The 20,085-nt window shown below is 42.2% G+C and overlaps 1 protein-coding gene across 2 annotated transcripts in view; it reads right to left on the reverse strand.

Moving 5' to 3' along the window:
* LOC117243475 (neuroligin-4, X-linked) overlaps window positions 1-20,085 on the reverse strand; it is a 261,837-nt gene that overhangs the window by 187,915 nt on the left and 53,837 nt on the right. For both annotated transcript variants that reach the window (XM_033510993.1, XM_033510994.1), the window contains exons 2-4: window positions 17,385-17,759; window positions 15,216-15,662; window positions 13,870-14,045 (exon numbers count right to left, since the gene is read on the reverse strand). In XM_033510993.1, the coding sequence (XP_033366884.1) occupies window positions 13,870-14,045; window positions 15,216-15,463 (424 nt within the window). In that variant the 5' untranslated portion in view covers window positions 15,464-15,662; window positions 17,385-17,759. The remainder of the gene's footprint in view (window positions 1-13,869; window positions 14,046-15,215; window positions 15,663-17,384; window positions 17,760-20,085) is intronic.

The following is a 20,085-nucleotide window of genomic DNA, read 5'->3' on the forward strand; positions in this document are numbered from 1 at the left end:
ATTAAGCGGATGAAAAAAGTTAATCAATGCTTCTGTTAATGCCCCTAAAGCGGTTTTTCCGATTAAGAATGAATTCGCAGCAGGAATCGATGCGATTAACGAATTACGTAGTTGGAATGTAATGAATTATTCTACGAAGCAAAAGCGTACGTCTTGTTAAACATTTAAACTAATTAATTGTTTATTCAATCCGATAATTTAAGAAATTGTTTGCGACGGGCACGAAAGCAGTCGCTGCAATATTTTTCAATGTCGGTAGAATTTAATAGGTACTGTTCTTGGTTGCGCGTTGGGGCGTAGCCAAAGAGAACCGATCGCTGCTGCCAAAGATACTACTGCTTGAAAATTGGAAGTCTGGAACTTATCGTTTTATTTACATCGTTCACATTGTTTCAACGAGCATTATTCAAATTCCTTTCTTCCGGGAGCTGACGGCGACGCGATGGAACGTGTCCGCCAATAGGAACGAGAAGAAAGGAAATTTACATTGTAACGTTTGCCACAATATTGCATGATTGATAGCACGTAGTACAATAAAATGAGGCAGACTGCCGTATATTAATAGAATTCCAATTTAATTATTGAGCTTGTTTAAACTTTTAGATTTAATTCGAACATTGAAAAATTTGCAAATACAAATACACGAGCCAATAATTTTCTAGGCAATTTAATTTTACGACGACAAAGATGCACCGTACCAATTAGAGGGAGAAATTCTTTTTCCAAGACCCTAATTTATGATGCCGCCTAAAACGAACAATAAGGCTGGACAACACCGCACGCAAAGATTTCGATTCCGTCGAGACGTGCATTGAATTCCTGCCATTGAAAGTACACATGTGCCAACCAGAAAGCATCTCGTGTACGTTAAGACGTGTCCCTTCAGCGTCAGAGAGGGCTATAAATTTGAAGCTCCCGTGGGCTGGACGTCATGGACGATTTTAACGCGAGGCAAGCTTGCCGCCCTTGTGAAACTAGGATTTTCTTTTGTGGCTGTGACAACATATATCAGTAAATAAGTGGCTGACGTGACCGGACGCGCTTCCCTTCCACGTGCACGGTATCAAACCAAGCGAAATACGAGGCACGTATGCCTGTAGACGTTGCTAAAGCGCACAGCGGCGTGACTTCTTTCCGCGAAGAGGCAGAAACTTTACCTTCCGCCCAAGATCTTGTTGTATCTCTTAGTTTGATCGTCGCTGCCTTTATGAATTTATAGTACATTCTCGGAATGTCGATTAATGGTACTTTATAGCGCAACTATATTGGATAACTCTTTACATTCCGACCAGGTTTCATATCGCCATCAGATCGGTTGATCTTCCTTCTTAAACTTCCATAACTCACTTATTTCGAGTCCTATTGGTTAATCCATGTACCTGAACGCACTTAATATTCATCCAGGAACGCGAACAATTCCGACCTCTTGCCTCCAGCTAGTAATTTCGAATTCGGTTCTCGAAACACCACAAAACGCGCAGGCTTTCTTATCCTAATTAAGCGCATTTCTCCAGTGGGCGAACATTTTCCAGAATAAAAACATCGGCAAACAACGGTATTCTATATTACGTTCGTTATAGCATTTCAAGAAACAACAGAGTCCGGTCTCGATCCGCGAAAACAAAAACTGAATTCACAATACCAGTCGGACCGCGTAATGCGTCGGAACAACGAAGCGCATTCGCAATTTACGCGGCGTCGAAGCGGTCGCTGCTCATACCGGAAGAAACCTCGCGTTTCCCCAACTGCAACATCCCTCTCTCTCTCTCTCTCTCTCTCTCCAAGATCGATATTCCAACAAGTAAAACCTGTATCTTCCTCAGCTAGGAAAAGTAAAAAAACCGAGACTGTCCGACTCTAGAGAAAAACTCGGAACCTCGATTCGACCTGGAAAACTTGATTGATCGAGTGAGAATCCATGGATAGCCGGAAATGTTCCTAGAATGATGAAACGTTCTAACAATGGTAGTTCGATCAATCCGATCAGAAGACGAAGAACTTTAAATTGTCTGGATCAGACGAAGTTTTACTCCCCAGTATATGGAAGTTAATTTGCATCGTCGTTCCTTGTTTCGTCTAGCGAAAACGGTACAGTTAGAAGACATCGCGATGAACTGGTGAAAATGAAAACGAAGCAAGACGGCTCACGAACGCCTGTCAACGATGGCTCATTGTCTCTGCTAGCGCGATTTTATCGTTGCTCTTCTGGGTTAACCGACCGACTGCTTGGGCAACGCTGTTCTTGTCTCACTGATATCGTTGATAGAAAAGCGACGATGAAAGAGCGATACGCGTGAACTGATGTCCAGAACAGATTTGGTCGCTGTGGGTAGAATCAAAGCAAGCTCGTAATTGTCCCTTCTATTCGCTCACCAAGCGTTTGGCGAGAGATAATCGTATTTTACGTTTACATTAAATTCGGAGAAACCTGAATATAGCAATAACTGGGAAATCTTCGATCAGTTGGCTGTATGTACGTTCGATGCTTTAGGTAGATGGTAAAGTACTCCAAAAGAATTTGAGTGCATAGTTCTTTGATTTCGAGAAACTGATTTTATATCTCACTTTATAAGTTCTTAATATTACGTGTCTTTTAATATGAAATTTTTACAATTCATTTTGAGAAATATCTGATTGCTTTTATTTATCATAATAATCCTGTATATTCTTACAATTTTGTATGCAGAAAGTGTAATAAAAACGTTTAAAACGTAGGAAATTATTACACCAAGGACATAATTTCTCGATTAGTCTCTCGAAAACAAAGGGCCCTTCACTCAAATCCTTTTGGGTTGTCTTACCATCGGCATAAAGCGTCGAATGCACGTACAGCTAATTCATTCGAGATTTCGCAGTTCTTGCTATCTCCTCGTAAGTACGACTACAATTCTCGATAGAGGCGTTCGTCTCTCATTTACACGAAGATATGAAACAGAAAGGGATATTTCCAGCAGACGAGAGGGGCTGTGATCTCCTTGCAATTTTACATCCCTCTTCTGTCTGGTGAGAGCGTTCAACCCTCCTTCGACCCCGACAGTCCTCGACCCCTCTTCGTTGCTCACGTCCGAGTGCCTGCGCGCCATCGGCGATATCGTTCTTTTTTCAATTTTCACGCTTACATCCCCTAGTGCCTGGCACTTTCGTTTCTCCTACGATGTTTCTCACTCAATTTCGTGCTCTTTTTTGCCCCATATCAGAGTCGTTCACTTATACCGGCAAAGCGGTACAGTAGGTATCTTTATAGCATATGTAGCAAAAATTTAATCCGAAATGTGTTTAAGATTCTATCGACGAGACAACGCGTAAAACGTAAGTGAATATGAAATTATAATCGTGTCGCACGTTAATTTTAATTATCTACGAGATCACAGCATTTTTCATTTTATATTGACGCGATTGGCGAGCTCCGAACATTAAATGTTATCACGAGACAAGTTCGCCACTCTGACAGCCCATTATACACCATAACGAGGAAACATTAAAACATTAAAATAAAAATATCAGTTTTAATTTGTCATATCATTTTCTCATTTTTGCCTGTAAAACAAAGATGAACGTTCGTTAAACTCCATACACCGACATTAAATCGACCAGACACGAATGGCAAACTTTCCTCTATTTTTTGGAATTTCCGTGCTTTTGTTATCGTATCTCTTCAAACTGATTAACTTAGGAGCTAACGTAACAAAATCATAAGATTAATTAACAGTACTGCAAACGTTCGTAGTATAGAATTCCATCACCTTCCAGAACAAATTAGATTAAATTTCACGTAATCGATTCCACGGTTTCAGTTTCCACGAGACGACCACGCAATGCGTATAAATATAGTCTGTACAAATTTTGAATACCAAATTACGAATTGTGCGACGCGACGTTCCATAAAGGTCTCGGCAACGAAATTCTGTCCTACTTTTGCGTTGGAAAAATATGCACCACCCTAACCACCTACCCCCGAAATCCGAGATCGCGTTTCAATTGAACAACCCTTTACACGATGCGCGTGCAACGGGACATATAGTCTGAATGCACAGCCTGGCTGGGTCTCTTTTTCACCGGACAAACCGGGACGCGATTGTTTTATGCGCGCGACACTCTCGTTGCGTTGTTTCGGAGGAGGCGGACATTTGCATACGTGGCTGGTGGCGCATCAAACGGATCGTACGAACTGGCGTATCGTTTACACGAGCTTACGTACCGGTCTCCAATCGTGTATGTACGTGAATTTCTCTGCCATCACGAGGAACGATCGTAGCCGAGAATATTCTACGTTGCAATAAAAGCAAACGATACGAAAATTAATGCCACCACTATAATTTATCGGAATCTGATAAGAGCATTAACGGTGATTTATGAATTTTTCAAGAACAGGAAGATACCGAGTTTTCTAACTCTGCAGAGCTCTTTAAATAATTTTAGAAAAATTCCTTTGGAAGAAAATATAAAGTACGGATAGCTTATTTTTATTTTAAAAGCGTCCCGGGTTATTTTCTTGCAGTTTATGGTGTTAAAGATTTAACAACACCCTCGTGGCGACGTTAAATCAATATTCCTGTTTCGTATCGGGTCAACACGAACCGCCCTTGCGAACTTAAAATATCCAGTATTTACCACCCTCCGGTTACTACTTGTATACCGTACCCTAGCCTAACCATAATTCACCTTTCAACTACTTAAACTTTTTCCCCGACCAATAAACACACATTCTTCTATGGGTCTAGTCGATGGCATACTCAATGGCTAAGCCAGGGATTGAAACACCTTTGTCGATACAAGAGTGCAAATTTGAGGGATTGTTGTTCGAGCTGGTTACGTGTAACGAGGTCTCGATCCTTCAGTCTCTTGAAGAAATTCGATTATCGAGCGAGAGAAATAATAACGACTTATCTTCGTGAGGACTTCCACCTGTCGCGACGTGCAATCGAAGCTGTAGTTTGCGAACGTTGTCTCTCTCGTATGAAAGCTACGTAACTCCTGCAGAATTTTGAGATTAATTTTGCAGAATTTCCAGTCATTTCCTATTAATTTCTACAATAATTTCGACATTAACTGAAATTACTAAAAGAGTATAAAGAATACGGTGTTTTTGCGCGAAACACTAATTTTAAATAGTGAAAATTTGATTGCCAATAACAGACGTTTACTTAAATAACGAAACGCACAATTTATTTTAATTAATTCACGATCAGAGCAAGCGTCGTGTTAACGAGATTCGAAGGAATGCCGACGTAAAAGAGCAGCGAGGGTGACGAAGTTATGAATGCAGCGATGGTTAAACACGCTGCTGCGACGAAAATACTGCGTTCTACTTAAGTTATGGCGCTATTAGGGCGCGAATGATTGCGTACGGCCACAAGTTTCCGACTGGCGTGTAATTAAGAGCCGACGATCGAGGTTTCGGTTTCGAAGAGGCGGAGATTCGTTAGGGAGACCGTGTGATTGATTGCTGTGCACTTGCTACCCCTCGTTTCCTTCTGTCTTTTATTTCACTTTGTCCATGCCGATGCTTCGATACTATATTCCACCCAATCTCAATACTATAATTCCAATGCTATACTCAATTTTCGTATCGCTCACTACAATATCGTATCGATGGGTAGACGTTGAAAATGTCGCACGATAAAGCGAAAAGAATTTCGTTATTCAAAACTCACTGCTCTATTCAGGAAGAAACTAAAAGATTCAACCTTTAGATATTTCAGAATGTAGAACATTCGAGGTAATGTAACGATTGCAGGAAAAACTAACCTTGTCCGGAAAAAATTCATTGGTATTCGCAGTGATTTACATAACAGTCATACTTGGAATATCTTTCAATTTATTCGAGTTTTCATGATTTTATTCCTCCCGTAAAAGCCCCGTAGCAGGCAAAACAAAGTTCCGCCGGAAGAATTTCTTGCACGGCTCACCGCGTCACTATAACTCTCACGATCGACGGATCCAGCGTGCTTTTACCGTGCTGCTCTTAATCAAAATGTCGAATCTTTTTCCCCATATGTTCCACGGGGGCCAAGTGGCCGTCGAAAGGCCGCGATTCTGAACAATTCCGTGGAAGTTCAGTTTTAGACAATCGAGAAGGAAGGAGAGGCATCGCGTAACGGTCGATAGCATTCTATTCCCGCTGGCCATAATTCAGCCGGACGGCCGACAAAGTTCTCCAACTTAGATTAGCGATTCAATTTAGTCCGACGATAAATCATCTTCAAAATCGTTTTTTAATCGGGACAACGTGTAACTTGCAAGGCGACGACCGGTCCTTTTTCGCTTCCGTCTTCCCATCGTTTATGTCAGTCCTTTGATTAGTCGATTTTGCTAATTTAATAACGACAGACAAAAGATATTTTCTGCAGATGGATGTCGAAGATTTGGAAAGCTGCTTTCGTTTGATGCAAGCCGAGTTAGAGACAATTTGCTTTGTAAATCCTAATTGTGTTGTATCCTACAGAGATGAAATTGTATTCCGCTTTGTACAATCGCGACGTAAACAACTATAGCAGCGTTGAAACTCGTACGCACAAAGGAAACAATTTTCAGTGGATAGACAAAATGATAAAATCTCCAAAACGTAGCAGCATCCCGTTTGTATTTGCATTATGTTCTTCATTTGGTCGCTAATATTAAAATATTAATGTAGCTCTCGTCGTTCATTTCAAAATTGAAGTTCAAAGTAGCAACGAGTAATTCCGACTGATCTTCAATTTTAGGAAGCACAGGAGAGCAAGAAGAAGTTGCAATAGGAAAGTGGCGTTCCCGCGACGTCCTCGTATATACGTTTATCTATTCGTAATGCTGGCTGACGATGCTATCGATCGCAGAAACAACCAGCTCGTAATTACTAGTTCGCTTCTACTTACCAGCTAAATCGCCATGATAATTCTCGGCTGTCGTTCGCGACCATATAGTCGTGCGACCGGGTTTTCACCTAAGTGGATCATCAACGTACCGAGTTTTGCGTTGCCGACGATCGTCTCGCTGATCTGTAAACTGGAAAGCAACCTCGAAACCGGTGAAATTTTCATTTCTGGAAAATCCGGATTGGTTTCGAGCGAAACGAGGAGTAATTCTCTGAATAAGATTAATTATTTTTGAAAGCTATTTCGCCTCTTTTCTGTTGTTGAAAAGAAATTACTGATTTTCACGTGAAAAACGGAGAAATAATATTTCAAATAAGCGTATTTCCAGATCAAAATTGGAATCTAGATTGAACAAATCCTCAACTTCAACGGGAGCGAGTGATCATGTCACGAAGTAAGTTACAAGGTTCAAACCAGTATGTACAGTAGAAATTACAGTAATATCAGCGAACAATCATTTTTTCACTGCTCCGACGAATTCAGCGAGTTCCTTATAAGAATACGTCAGTCGGTTTTGATTCGTTTGCAGACTCGATATTTTCCGCTGCGGCAACCAGGCAGATAGTAATTTCAAGAATTTATATTACGCCGGCAGCAGAATAGAGACGCGTCGTGTTTTCCTTTTCGATGGAAAAAACGCAAAGAGAGAAAAAATAAAGAAGAAAAGCTGTGAGTTCGATATAAAATAATATATGTTGGTTCGACTGACGATTTTCAGCGAGAAAAGAGTGTAAGAGCAGCGCAAAGGTACAAGTTAAGAAGGCAACGAGGGTAGCGTTTCTTTGTGAAACGTAATTCGTATTCCAAGTATGAGGTAACCGTTCACCTGCCGCCAGTTGCAGCTCTTTGATGTCTTCCTTTCCACTCAGCTTCCACTCTTTTTTCTCTCATTAAGCATTAGTACGTGTCATGAGACGCTCTTTTGCTGCGTGATTAATTAAAACGACATCTTCGCAGGCTAATGAGCCTGCATCGTTCCGCATGGTCAACATTTTATGTACAATATACGCGTCCACGATTTACTTTCGATGAACGCGAAGGAAATAAAACGATTTACGTCTTAATATTTGAATTTTCTACAATTCGAGCTTCCAAAGTTCCAAAAACTTCGTAGGAATAGCACCCAAGAAACCTCACCATACTCAATTTTTCCTTTATCAAACTTTCTCCAACCCGTCTCCAGCAGCAATAAATCCATCCCCGGCTTTCCTAAACCCAAAGACCGTTCTCCACCTTCGTTCGTAGCGAAAGAGCGAGAGCCAGTTGCGAGGAACCGCGCGAGAAATACAAATGGTGCTTGATCATCGTTGGGTATTAGGTGGATCCTGGATCAGCGATATAAAAGGTCGTGCCCCGAAAGGAACAGGGGAAGTCACTTTATCTTTCATTCAGCCTGGTCGAACAAATAATTTCACGGGCGACGGCCCTCAAAGAAATTCATGCCTGGCAACCGGCTATTTCGGATCGACGGTTCGAACGAACCCCGACTACTTGCGGATTCGATTATTAGTCGACGCGGGTGGGAAAACTTGCCACCTTCTTCTTTCACAGTTCCAAGTCGCAATGTCTCGCCGAGAGACCCATGGGATTAGGTGTCCGTGTGATTGCCAGTCTCTTTCCTCGTTTTCTTCGATCCGTTAAACGTTCCATCTTTCTCTATACTCGGATAGAATGTTCTGAAACGAAGAGAAACGAGCGACCGTGCATTAAGCGAGCTCGAACTTTCACCCGGTCTTCCATTAAGCTAAAGTCTCGAATACGATACCGGGGAAACAATAGAAGCTACCTCGAGTGTCTTTCGGTGTCGCGAATACTCCGTATGATAGTTCGAAAGTGTTCGATTGTAGCTTTTATAGAAGAAAGTTAATAAAATGTTAATCGAATAAAGAAAAGGGGCTTCAGTTTTGATAGATATTAAATCGTAAATATGCGTAGCCGAGGCTGGTTTCAAATGTTCCAAGATGAGAAATTTAACGGTGTGAAGATTTTATGCAAATTGTGGACCTTTCGAGACCCCTTTCTGCATAAATGATCGCATTAAACAAATACGATTAACCGTCGAACGTTGCTTAATGCCTGGAAATAATTAATTCCGGATTGTGGATTTATTCTGTCAGAAATTGGAAATTGTACTCTCAGAAATTACGGCTTTTGACTCAATGGGGAAAGTTTGTGAAAAGAAGGCGACAGATGGAGGTAATATTAAATAATGTCGTTTCCCCGATAATTAATTGCCGCTACGTTTTATCATTTTATTCATTACGTCAGACCTAACACGAAAGTCAACGATTCATGGGCGTTAAATTATTTTCGAAGAAGGGGCTGTCTTGATGGAAAAACGAGTCGTCGTTATTAGAGCCGTCCTACATCACATTCTACAGAAAATTTTGTTTTATGACGTGATGTGCGTTGGACGAACCGTGGAACTTGTTAGCCGGCCAATCTCGCGAATAATGAATAGTCGACGAAATTGATTTAACACCTCCGCCGCGTTGCGAACGCTCAAACTCGAAGAGTTGAAAAGAACATTTCCAAAATGGAAAATCGATCCGGACTCGTTTTTCTTATTTGGATTAAAACAATTCGTGATTTTGTTGCGCCGTGAATCGAAAAGGCGAATGGTGTTTTTTTTTAAATCAGTCGCGTAAAACGAAGGAATCGATATCGAATGGGGAGAAAACAATCGGTCTAAGTAATCAGAGCACTTCATTAGAGAGCACCTTCCGATCAGACTCTATAATAGACGACTAATACAGTTGATCGATCAAAGAAAGAAAGAAAGAAAGAAAGCCACGGAACCTTTATCTTTACTCTCCAATCAGGCCACTTTAAATCACTAACGCGCTACGTCTCTTCTTTCTTTCAATTCAATTGATCGGAATAACGCTAAAGTAGTTAATCCAAAACACGAGAAACGAGGGAACACAGTTTAATCAGAATTTCAGCTCGCGAACTAAATATTCAATGCGAAGAACACGATCAAACTCATCTGGATCTTCAAGTAGATTCCGCTCGATGGTAGATCAACCGTAAAACCGGTTCAGTTCAAAAGAATACAAGCCAAGCTCCGACGAGAATTGAAAGTCAGCCAAGTTGAATTCGAAAGTTCGCGTAAAAGACGAGCCGTGTAAAATATTCAGGAATTTCTCCGGTTGCTCTCACGTTTGACGGCTCCACCACTTTCTACTGTCTTACAATTTCATCTCAATGTCTTCTTCTCTCTCTCTCTCTCTCTCTCTCTCCCTCTTCTATATTGATACGCATATCGAAGAAGCCTGCAACGCGAACGTTTCTCAAAATGGACGATGCAATGACCGTAGTCGTTAAAATTGTCCGATCGGTGAAAATTATAATTTTCGTAATTAGGTCGATTCTAAATTTGTAAAAATAAGTGACGCTCTCGATACATCGTTTCGCGATATATATTACGTATTAGAAGCTACGAGAGGCTGAAAGTTCGCGTCAAATACATGATAACTATTGCAAGAAACTCAATAAAGAAGCAGCCAGGTTTCTAGTGTGCGAACGGGTTACGCTGTCTTGACGGAAAAGAACGTACCGTCTGCTACTGCGTTCCAGGGGCGTTGACGTTCACGTTTTCTTAACACCTGCGTTACCAGTCACGTCATTGGGTGCCGGTTTACGAGCGTCCTGGTTCGAGACTTTCCTTTTACAGACCTGACAGTCAATACTTTGAATGCAGATCTGCGCGCAACTTTTCTACCGTCACTCTATCGTATTCGATATAAAAGCAGTCATTTATCGATTTCATTTTCCATTCGCTGATAATCTATGAACAGGCATTCTGATAATTGGACGACAAGATGTAGAACAACCCACAAGACGTATCCAATGTCGGAAGATCATGAGATTCTAGACACGCGTAGTCCAGCTTCAAGCCACTAAACACGTGTAATGCTTAAGCAGCGTCTTCCCGACCTCTGACAGAATCTATTCGCGGTTCGATAATTCCCCTTGTCGCCACTAGCAACGTTAATCATGTTCAGTGGAGTCAAGCGTTCAAAGACTATGATCAGTCTAACGAGCGAACCGTTACTCTTTGTCACGTTCCCGTAAAAATGAAATTTTGCTAACAGTAAAAGCAAGCAAAGGGAGTAAGAGGAAGCAACCGGCATACGCGTAAAGAAGAGAATTTCATAAACAGTGACAACGATAAAATTATCCTTGTGTTTGCGAGCTGCGTGAATCCACTGGCTAGCCAGGATGCATCTTTTATATGGATTGCGGCGCGCGGCGTAACCAGAGCGGAATGTTAAAAGCTTACAGCGACGGCTCTTTCGCTGTCACTAAATTTCCCAGCGATCTGTATGCACGGTCCTGTTTGTAAACAGCCCGTGCATCGCTGCTGCATTATTAAACGGCAGCTGGATCGGAAATTGTTTCAGTGCTGCGCGCCTCGTTGCACGAACCGTCGCTTGACCATCTTGCTGAAGTTACGAGATTAGGTTTATACATTACTCCATCGTTCGCGTTTTAGGGGTAGTCGACGGTACAGAGGTTACTGCTTTTGTTTGTAGCCCTACCCTCTCGCAGTGGTATTAAACACATACAGAATTATGTATTAGCAAAGTCGAGGGTTTCATTTCTTGCGCGCGTGCTGTTTCAGTTAAGGAAATTTTTAGTAAAAAAATGAATTCTTAATGATTTCGTTTCACATATGAGAACGTTGTTGAATAGATGCTGCGAAGCAGCTGGCGCTTAAATTATTTTTCGATCGCAGAACCATAAGTGGTGGCGACAGGATCGAGCACATCCGCGACAGTTTCGCATTCTGGACAGTTGCCCCGACAGCAGGTAGTCACGCTCGCGCGCAGACTTGCAGAGTAGCGTGTTCTGGTTTCCTATTCCGGCTTACATTTACGTCTGTACGATGTTTCATTGTCGAAACGCGAACGTGCAACCCGCGATACACGAAAGAGATGAAAACGGTTTGACCCGAATCTCGTAGCAAGGGGTTGGATCAGGGAATTGCTAGACCATTCGACTACACGATTTTTTGACAAGTACAACGAAGCTCGTCCGTCGAAGCATCGTGTCTCGTCCTTCGGATCGATGCTAAGCCACGTTGATTTATTCGCGAAAGGTATAAAGCTGTTCTCGACAAAAGCCCTAACTTGTTTTGCGTGGGCGACGATATAATTTGTTGGGTGGTTAATTACGGAATATGGCTCGTGCTGGCGACGGTTTACAAACTAGTTGTTTAACAATTAAACAGGTTTCAGAGCTATTTGCAGCGTGTTTGAAGCACGAGTAATTTCGAATAACGAACGTTACACAATGTCCAAACTCGAACGTATTAGTATTTCAATAGAAGGCGATATTGACAGATTGTCGTAGGCTGGTTACTTACTTCTTAATAAACGATTTAATAACAATCTTCTACTACCACCGATAAACCTGTTCACTCGATGACACATTAACAACAGTACACGAACAATCAGAATGAAAAAGTGACGTATTTCTGCGTTATTGTCTTAACACCTTAATCCTTCTCTTTTTTCGCTCTTTTCTCCAAGTTAGAGAGCCGTAAACGCGTACACGTCACGCGTATTTCGCAAAAATATGTCGCAACATTCCCGACGCTTTTGCCGTTCAATTTCCGGCCCGGGAGAGGTTGCAAGAAAAACGGGGTACACGAGGGTAGGTTGAGAGCGAGTTTAAGGCGCGGCGAAAAAGTAAAATTTCCTATTTCGCAGGCAACACGTCATGATGCATTATTATTGAAACCGTTCCTTTTCCCTACTCGTTGCGCGTGGCACCAGAGAAATACGTAACATTGCGCGGGAAACTTGAAGGGAAGGGCTCGAGACGCAAAAAAGGGGGTCGCTAACATACAGCCTGATGTTTTACGCTTTCATACGAAAATGAAATAGCAAATTGCAAATTGCAAATCCTCTTACGCCGTTTCGTTTGCGTTACTTACAAACGTTTAGCAATAGCTATACGCTTAAGTAACTGATAAATTAATTTAATGAATAACTTCGTGACTATTCAGTAACGAGAAAAGAGTTTCCAAGCATTTTTAAGGGAGTCGTGATACCTTCGTTAAAAATAAGATAGTAGGACGACGTTCTTCGAAGAATTAATTTGCGATGGCTACCAACCATCTTTCGAACGAAATTTCTCTGCCTGGAGAGGTGGAATCGATGAAAGGCTAAGCGAAAATGAGGTATGTAAAGTTACGTTGAACACGCCTGCTGGAATCTAGTTTTATGTGTTTTTATCATGTTTACTGATACCGCGCGAAGGTGGATGGTAGGAACGAGCTCAGAAAGTTACAACATCAGAGAGGCAACACCGAGCTACTTGGGTATTCAACATCGACAAGTATGCTTAATATTAAAACGTTGCGTTCGTTTACGATAGTTTCGCGCATAAAGCGGATTTCCAGGGTCTCCGGTTCATTTACAATTTCCTTTGCTCCCGTTGGCCGAGAGGCGTGCGCGTATTTTCGTTCGAGCCGATGAATATCTTCGCTTCAAACGCTAATTTGTTGCAAAAAGAATCAGAGTGAAAGTCATATTCGCCTATGGTCGTCATCTTTCTTCATAAATCTGCTAGCCACGAGACAATGATTCATTACGAATCACTGTTCAGTCAAGTTTTTCATCCCATCTACTAACTGTTGTATTATCGAACCGGTCGGGTTATAATTCCACTTCGAATCAAATCCAACGATTCCCTATAGAATTCCTGCTAATCATGTCAATTTACCAGATTGTAAAAGACACCATATATACGTTAATAACAAAATGATTTCACTTTTGCAATCACGCAATCAGGTTTCCGCATTCCATATTTCTCTCAACGTCGTTACGACAAGCTCTCCAATAATTGTTCAATTATTTATATCCCGCTCTATACATTCTGCCTGAACTTCGAGGCAAATCTCGACTCTTTCAGGTCGAAAGCTCGATCTCGCGACCCCGTTAAGCCATTCGAATATCGAGGCCATTAATTTTCCTAACGGCAGGGAACGTGTAAAATTACTCACCCACAGCCGGTGCGTAAATGTTCAAATAGAGACAATCCTCGCTTTGATTCCGTAGATGAGGTAGCAACCTCTTCAAGTATTCCAGCCGTCCTTTTGGCATACGCTCCAACGCTTCTTGCTCATTTGAAATGTCGGGCAGCTTTTGAGGGCAGACAGGACTGACCGAGTCCGATAATCTGCAAAAGAGAATTTGTTTTAGTCAATTCGAATCGAACGCTCGGACACCTTAACTCTCCGATGAATTCGCGATCTAATGGATAATCTGATCGTTAATTCTGTTTCCTTTCTGCAGTACAAAATTGAGAAAAGTTAGCGCAAGTACCTGATAAAGTGATATTATCAGGAAAAGGAAGTCTTCTAGAAAAGTTCAAATTAAATTTTTGATTCAGTCAAGAAGTCTGTGAGCTTGAACATTCGGAAAAATGTGGTTTGCGAATATTCTCCTCTCGACGTCCAGCTCCCAAGTACTCCGCGCTGAGTTAATTATGTGTTCCGACTGTATTGCGTTACGAGTACCTTTGTCCCCTAGATCGTAATGTATGGAGATTAAGGTCGTGTATAATTGTGTTTCCGTTTTTGCTTCGCTGGCAGTGAGAGGAGCAGAAAGAGGGGAGAGGAAGGGGGTCGGGGAAGAAAGAGCGAGAGTTGTTGGAAACGAAGGGATAGCTAGTTCTGTCGGAAATTCTAAAGCCTGTATTCGAGAATTTTGGGGAACGGTGGCTCGCGAATTTCACATTTTTTCCCCTGACATTTTGGAAATCACTGGTAGAAGCACAAAGAATTGTTTCGTCAACGTTTACATAAATTTTCCTTGGATAAATTTTTAGCCGACTCCTATGAAACAGCTGGTCGGTGTGTATGGAAGGATACACGAATACAAGGCCAAATACTTGGGCGAATTTCAAAGGAGCTGTTTGGCATAACTTTGCGGGAAATATGCCGATGAAATACGTCGAAGGACACCAGGATTAAAGGGATTTTGGTTTCCGGAATATCCCTCCGAAATTTATTCTTTTGTCAAAATTTGTTGCTTCCTTCGGATATTAATGCAACAAGAGGAGAACTGGAATTTGCAGAAACAAAAAATCGCGAACGTTCGAACTTGTATTCTTAATGATCCAATTATCATTTCGAATTTCAGAATTATGTGAACCTCTAGTGTATCGCCATCGTGCGAACTATGCCTCTATCCTTTCGTTATACATCCACAACATTATTTACCAATCTCTATCAAACATTTGCTACACTGTTGTTCTTCGAAGAGGTGAATGGACAAAAGGATCGAGGTATAGTTCGAAAGATAGCGTAAATATGGCTGGTGCGAGTAAATTTTTCTCTTTGCTTACCTGACTCCTTCCCACGGACTAGGCGCCTTAGTCGGTGAAAATCTGTTACCCCCGATCGGAGGGGTGGCGTATGGTATTCCGAGATAGACGTCGATTGGCTTGAGGAACTTGGCGTTCTCGAAGGAGCGTATGACCCCCTGCACTTCGCCGTACCGTGTCTGAACGATCCGTGGATTGAGCTTGCTCTTGATCGAGAGCGAGAGGGTGGGCGGCGCAATCAGACAGACGAGAATCAGGAAGAGTTCCATCTTGCTCCTCTCCGTCCCTACCCCCGCGCGTCACCGCCACGATTACCCTGTGCGACCACGCGCGCGCGCACAGACACACACAGTTGCACGCGGCTCCTCGCAATCGCTATCGATCACCTGTTCCCGTGACGATCGCTCTTCATTTAGGCCTGTTCAAGCGCTAACTGCGCGCCACCTTGACGCAAGCTTGCGGTTTTCCCTGAAATTTCAGTAGCAACCGGTTCAGACGACAACTCGGCTTTCCCCGTGTCCTCTACTTTACATCTACCGACTGTGCCGAATATCGCACACCTTCGCAAGTTTCAACGAATAATTAGCGGCTCTCCTAGTTTTACACGTTGTGAGTTTTGAATGAAATTTGCGAAAGAAACGAACGAGGGAACTGGATCTTTCGTCGCGGAGGGAGGTCCCTTCTCTTTGCCTTTTTTTATAAAAATTTGATCGCGAAGTAAAACGTTTTGCAACAGGTGATTCAATGGTGATTTTTTAAATAAAAAACGAATAAAAGTTCGTTAGTAGAATTTAATTGGTGATCACGAAGTTTGCAACCGCGTCAAATTGTGGGATCGACGGTACAGTTTCTGCCACAACCTGGGCAGAAAAATAATTCTACAGAAGTACGCTATTCATCTCGCTTCGGGGCCGTTGGTTTTAAATTCTCATCTCGTGCAGGAAATTTTCATCGTTTCTTGATACTAGATAAAGTGGAATGACTAGCGGGGATACGTGCGTGAGCAGACGAAGGGCATTCTTTATGGAAATGGTGAATATCTGAAGCGGAACGCTCAAATTGACGTCGGATAAAGGTCGCAAAAATAATCATCGATGACTTTGCTTGAGATTCTGAAACGATTCACGAAATGGATTGGAAGAGAGAAAGAAATGTGCCACCGTTTTCCGAGAAAAACGCAAAATTACGAGGCAGCGTTTCCTTGCGTTTCGAACTCATTCTTGTCCTAGCTACGTAACAATGTCCCAATTTCTACGTTGCTATTTTTCCAAGATAAGAAAAGATATTGAAAAAGTAAATGTAGAGAATAGTTTCGATATTTTTGAAACACGTGCCGAACCACTAATTGAACGATCTTAATTCCTTTTGATAGCTATGAATATTTAACACGGCCGCATATCAGACGGAAATCAATCTGATATCGATCGAGCCGCGAGTCTAAGAGGTTCGATAAGACGGCGGAAAGTGGCCCGAAGCGAAGATAGGCCGAGCGTACTCGTACATGGAACCATTATGGAAATCAGTACTTATCAGCCTCGGGAAGAAGCAAAAGAGGGAAGAGAGAGAGAGAGAGAGAGAAGAAAAGGGAAGAGAAGACTGGAGTTTAGTGTCGTCTAACTGGATCACGCGCTCTTCGTCATTCGCAGACTCGCACTGAGAAGCAGGAAGAAGGAGATAAGCTGTTTCAGGCGAACGGCTTTTGCTTATCAGTGGCGCTCGAATCTTTTCCCAAGAATCTATCTGAAAGATTTTCGACCGTACCGTAAGATATCGAGAAGCCCTAGGGAACGAGCCCGGGGATTTCGGAAATGGCATCATCGAATTCGATCATCGTTTCTGCATAGCTGAAGTTTGCGGCTCGCAATAGTATAGGTCAACGCTTTCGTCGACTTGCTCGAATGTATGTAGCTCCTATTTACAGCTATCTACATACAGTTTATGTTATTCTGTTTGAAGTTAAAGCGTCGTTATTTGAACAAGAATGTCTGAAAGTTACTCTTTTAATTAAGAAATCTCTGCAGGCTTATTTGCAGTTACAAGAATGGGAGATTGTCGCAGATAATACCGAAAGTTAGCGGATTCTACTAGCAATTCGCTGAATTTCGTATTCTTTCGTTGGAAAAGACACAGAGAAGGGATATCAACGGAAAATTGGTGGGTCCGGGTTTTCGCTGACGTCGAAACACTTACCATTAGACCCGATCATCGACTTTAATTAACCTCCTGGTTAGAATAGCAGCAACAGCAAGGCGAGCACCGACTCAAGCCTACGAATCTTCCTTCGGCATTTTTGCCACTGAGTGTAACGCGATCGATCGCTTAATTTCTTAGCTCCATTTCTTACCGACTTCTACGCGCGTGACACCGCTCGAGGCGGATGGGGGTCGCGAAAACACCGATACGTCGCGATATGGGATTTCATTTATACTTTTGTAGAAAGTTTTCTTGCACGATCCTCAAAACCTCGACAACCGATGCTCTTCCTTTCTAATATTACGTCGATTCGTTGAACAAATTCGGGGGTAGAAGACGGAGGCAGCTGTTTCTCTAGGTACGCAGCGAGTTCTGAAACAGAAAAATCAATACGGTTATTAACAAAAATTAAAGCAAGTATACGCAGCGGGTTTGTCTCCAGAAAAAAATGAAGACTTCTCGTTTTGACGAGAAAGACAATGAAATGAAACGATTGGTTTTCTATCGAAATCGAGCTAAGCAACGAAGTTGAATATCGATATTGTATAGCCAAGTCGCAAGCTTAACGGAAGATCTGTAATACAAATGCTTCGTTCCAACAGAGGTAATCCACTTGAGAAGATGGTTGAGCAATTATCATTCTACCAGGTACTGTTGTTACATCGATCGTGACATGAATTTACGAAAGCTGAATACACGTAGTCTGTTAATGTAGACGAAACGATGTAATAAACGTTTCAAGAGACACACACCAAGTAAAACGATCCTTAACTATCTCTTTACGTTCTACCGTTTTTGAAAAAGAGCTTAACGAGCGTACAAGTTTCTTCTTTCGAACGTGTTCATGAATATCGCAAACGTGACTTTTTTTTTTCTTTTTTCACGTCAAGCAATTTCTTCGCACAACTTGATGGAACTGGGTCATTCGATAATTCCAATTAGCTCGATTTAATATTCTCTTGAATCGCCATTCTTGCAATCGATTGGTTTGGGCCAATTTCGAGAAACCTTCACCGCTAAGCGGAACAAGATAAAACTCGGATCAAACCCGAGCGATCGCGTTCTTTCTATTGTTTCGCTCGATCCACTACTATTCCAATACGCAAACGTGCTTTCCACGCGGGAAGAATGGAAGACGCGTTCTCGTAAGGCCGACAACGGGGCGCAGTTTCGCGTTCAATTAGCGCCGTTAAGCAGACTAATCGAGGGAGTCAAGCCGCGCGCTACCAACAGCCACCCCTGGTATATCTATACCTAGCTCCACAGTCGATTAGACAACTACCCAATAAGTGACTGTACGACGCGGATATTATCAGGCTGCCGAGGGCAAATGACGGCAGGAGGCTGCGCTTGTAACCGTAACTGTGTGGTTCTGGCTGCATAGAGAGATATACATGCAAGTGAAATCGAGTGTCTGATAAGTGAATCCGACTGAAATGTAGAAATATCGTGGAGAAAAATATTCGAAATATCTTTCCTGTTATTGACTCTAACACAATCGGCGAGAAACATTCGGTGGTTTATAAAATCCAAAGGATTTTTATCTTTGAATTTTGGTTTGTCCCGGTAGTGGAACGAGTCAGGAACAAGAACATCTTTTTAAAAACGTTGCGAAAGCAGAGAAAGAAAAAGAGAAGGTGGAAGCAAATTTTCACGTGTGGTCAAACGACCAGAGAAGCAGGTAGCTCATTAACCACGCCACACTCCATTACGTCGCTGATTATTCCAAGCGAGGATAACCCAGACGTGTAGTCCACTCGTTCGCATACCAAGCGACCAGGCGCGTCACACGCTCGCGCTACGTGCTCGCACGTTGACGCGCGAGTTGCGTGACAGCGTTCCTCTCTGCTCGTGCACACATAAGCACACATGGACGAGTACGTATACAGACAGACAGGCAGATGGTTAACAGAGCTTCCCAACTACTGCCTGTGGCCGATAGACTATTTGAGTTTGCCAAGTAGTAATAATTGTTTCTAGCGGGCAACGTAGTCCAGATGATAGGCGAATACGGCAGTCTTGTACTTCGCCACAGGCGGTATTGCTGACGTAGCTGTTTAGTCCAATGCGTATCGACCCCGTCACATGAAATTTTAGACACAGTTTTGTCCCCCGCGTTCCTTGGGCGGTTTAATCGAATTCTTGGTCGTTCCTCCGGTATCGGTCGAAGGAAAATTATTTTCCAGAAAATTCGATAGCTTTTAAGATATTTTCTACGTGAAAAATGTTGATAGCTTCAAATATAAGTCGCGTAGATTTTTAGATTTATGGTATAAGTATAATATATACGAGTATAGTATAAATGATACAGTATTACGCATTTTTACGTACAATTCTTAAGATCTGTACATATTCTGGATCACCTGCTCGTAATTTAATATGTTCAATGCCTCGATGGTATTTATCATATGATTAGTAATTATTCAATTACAACATTATGATACGTAAATATTAATGACTGTACGCGTGCACGTATAAGTATTAAATGACATTGATTAAGAAACGAACAGCTTTATCAGGAATTACGTTTACGTTGAAAACACCGTGAACTCAAATGCTCCCATTATACTCGTTGTTTTTTTGTACTGACCCTCGACCGATACTCGATCATAGGATAAACATTTTTTCCAGTCACCGAGCGACGTCTGACCGTAGCCTGGATGCTTTCACTGGGGCCATCGATCATCGTCTGTCCACG

The sequence above is a fragment of the Bombus vosnesenskii genome, unplaced genomic scaffold, assembly GCF_011952255.1.
Source record: "Bombus vosnesenskii isolate JDL3184/JDL3185 unplaced genomic scaffold, Bvos_JDL3184-5_v1.1 scf7180000013266, whole genome shotgun sequence".
NCBI lineage: Eukaryota > Metazoa > Arthropoda > Insecta > Hymenoptera > Apidae > Bombus > Bombus vosnesenskii.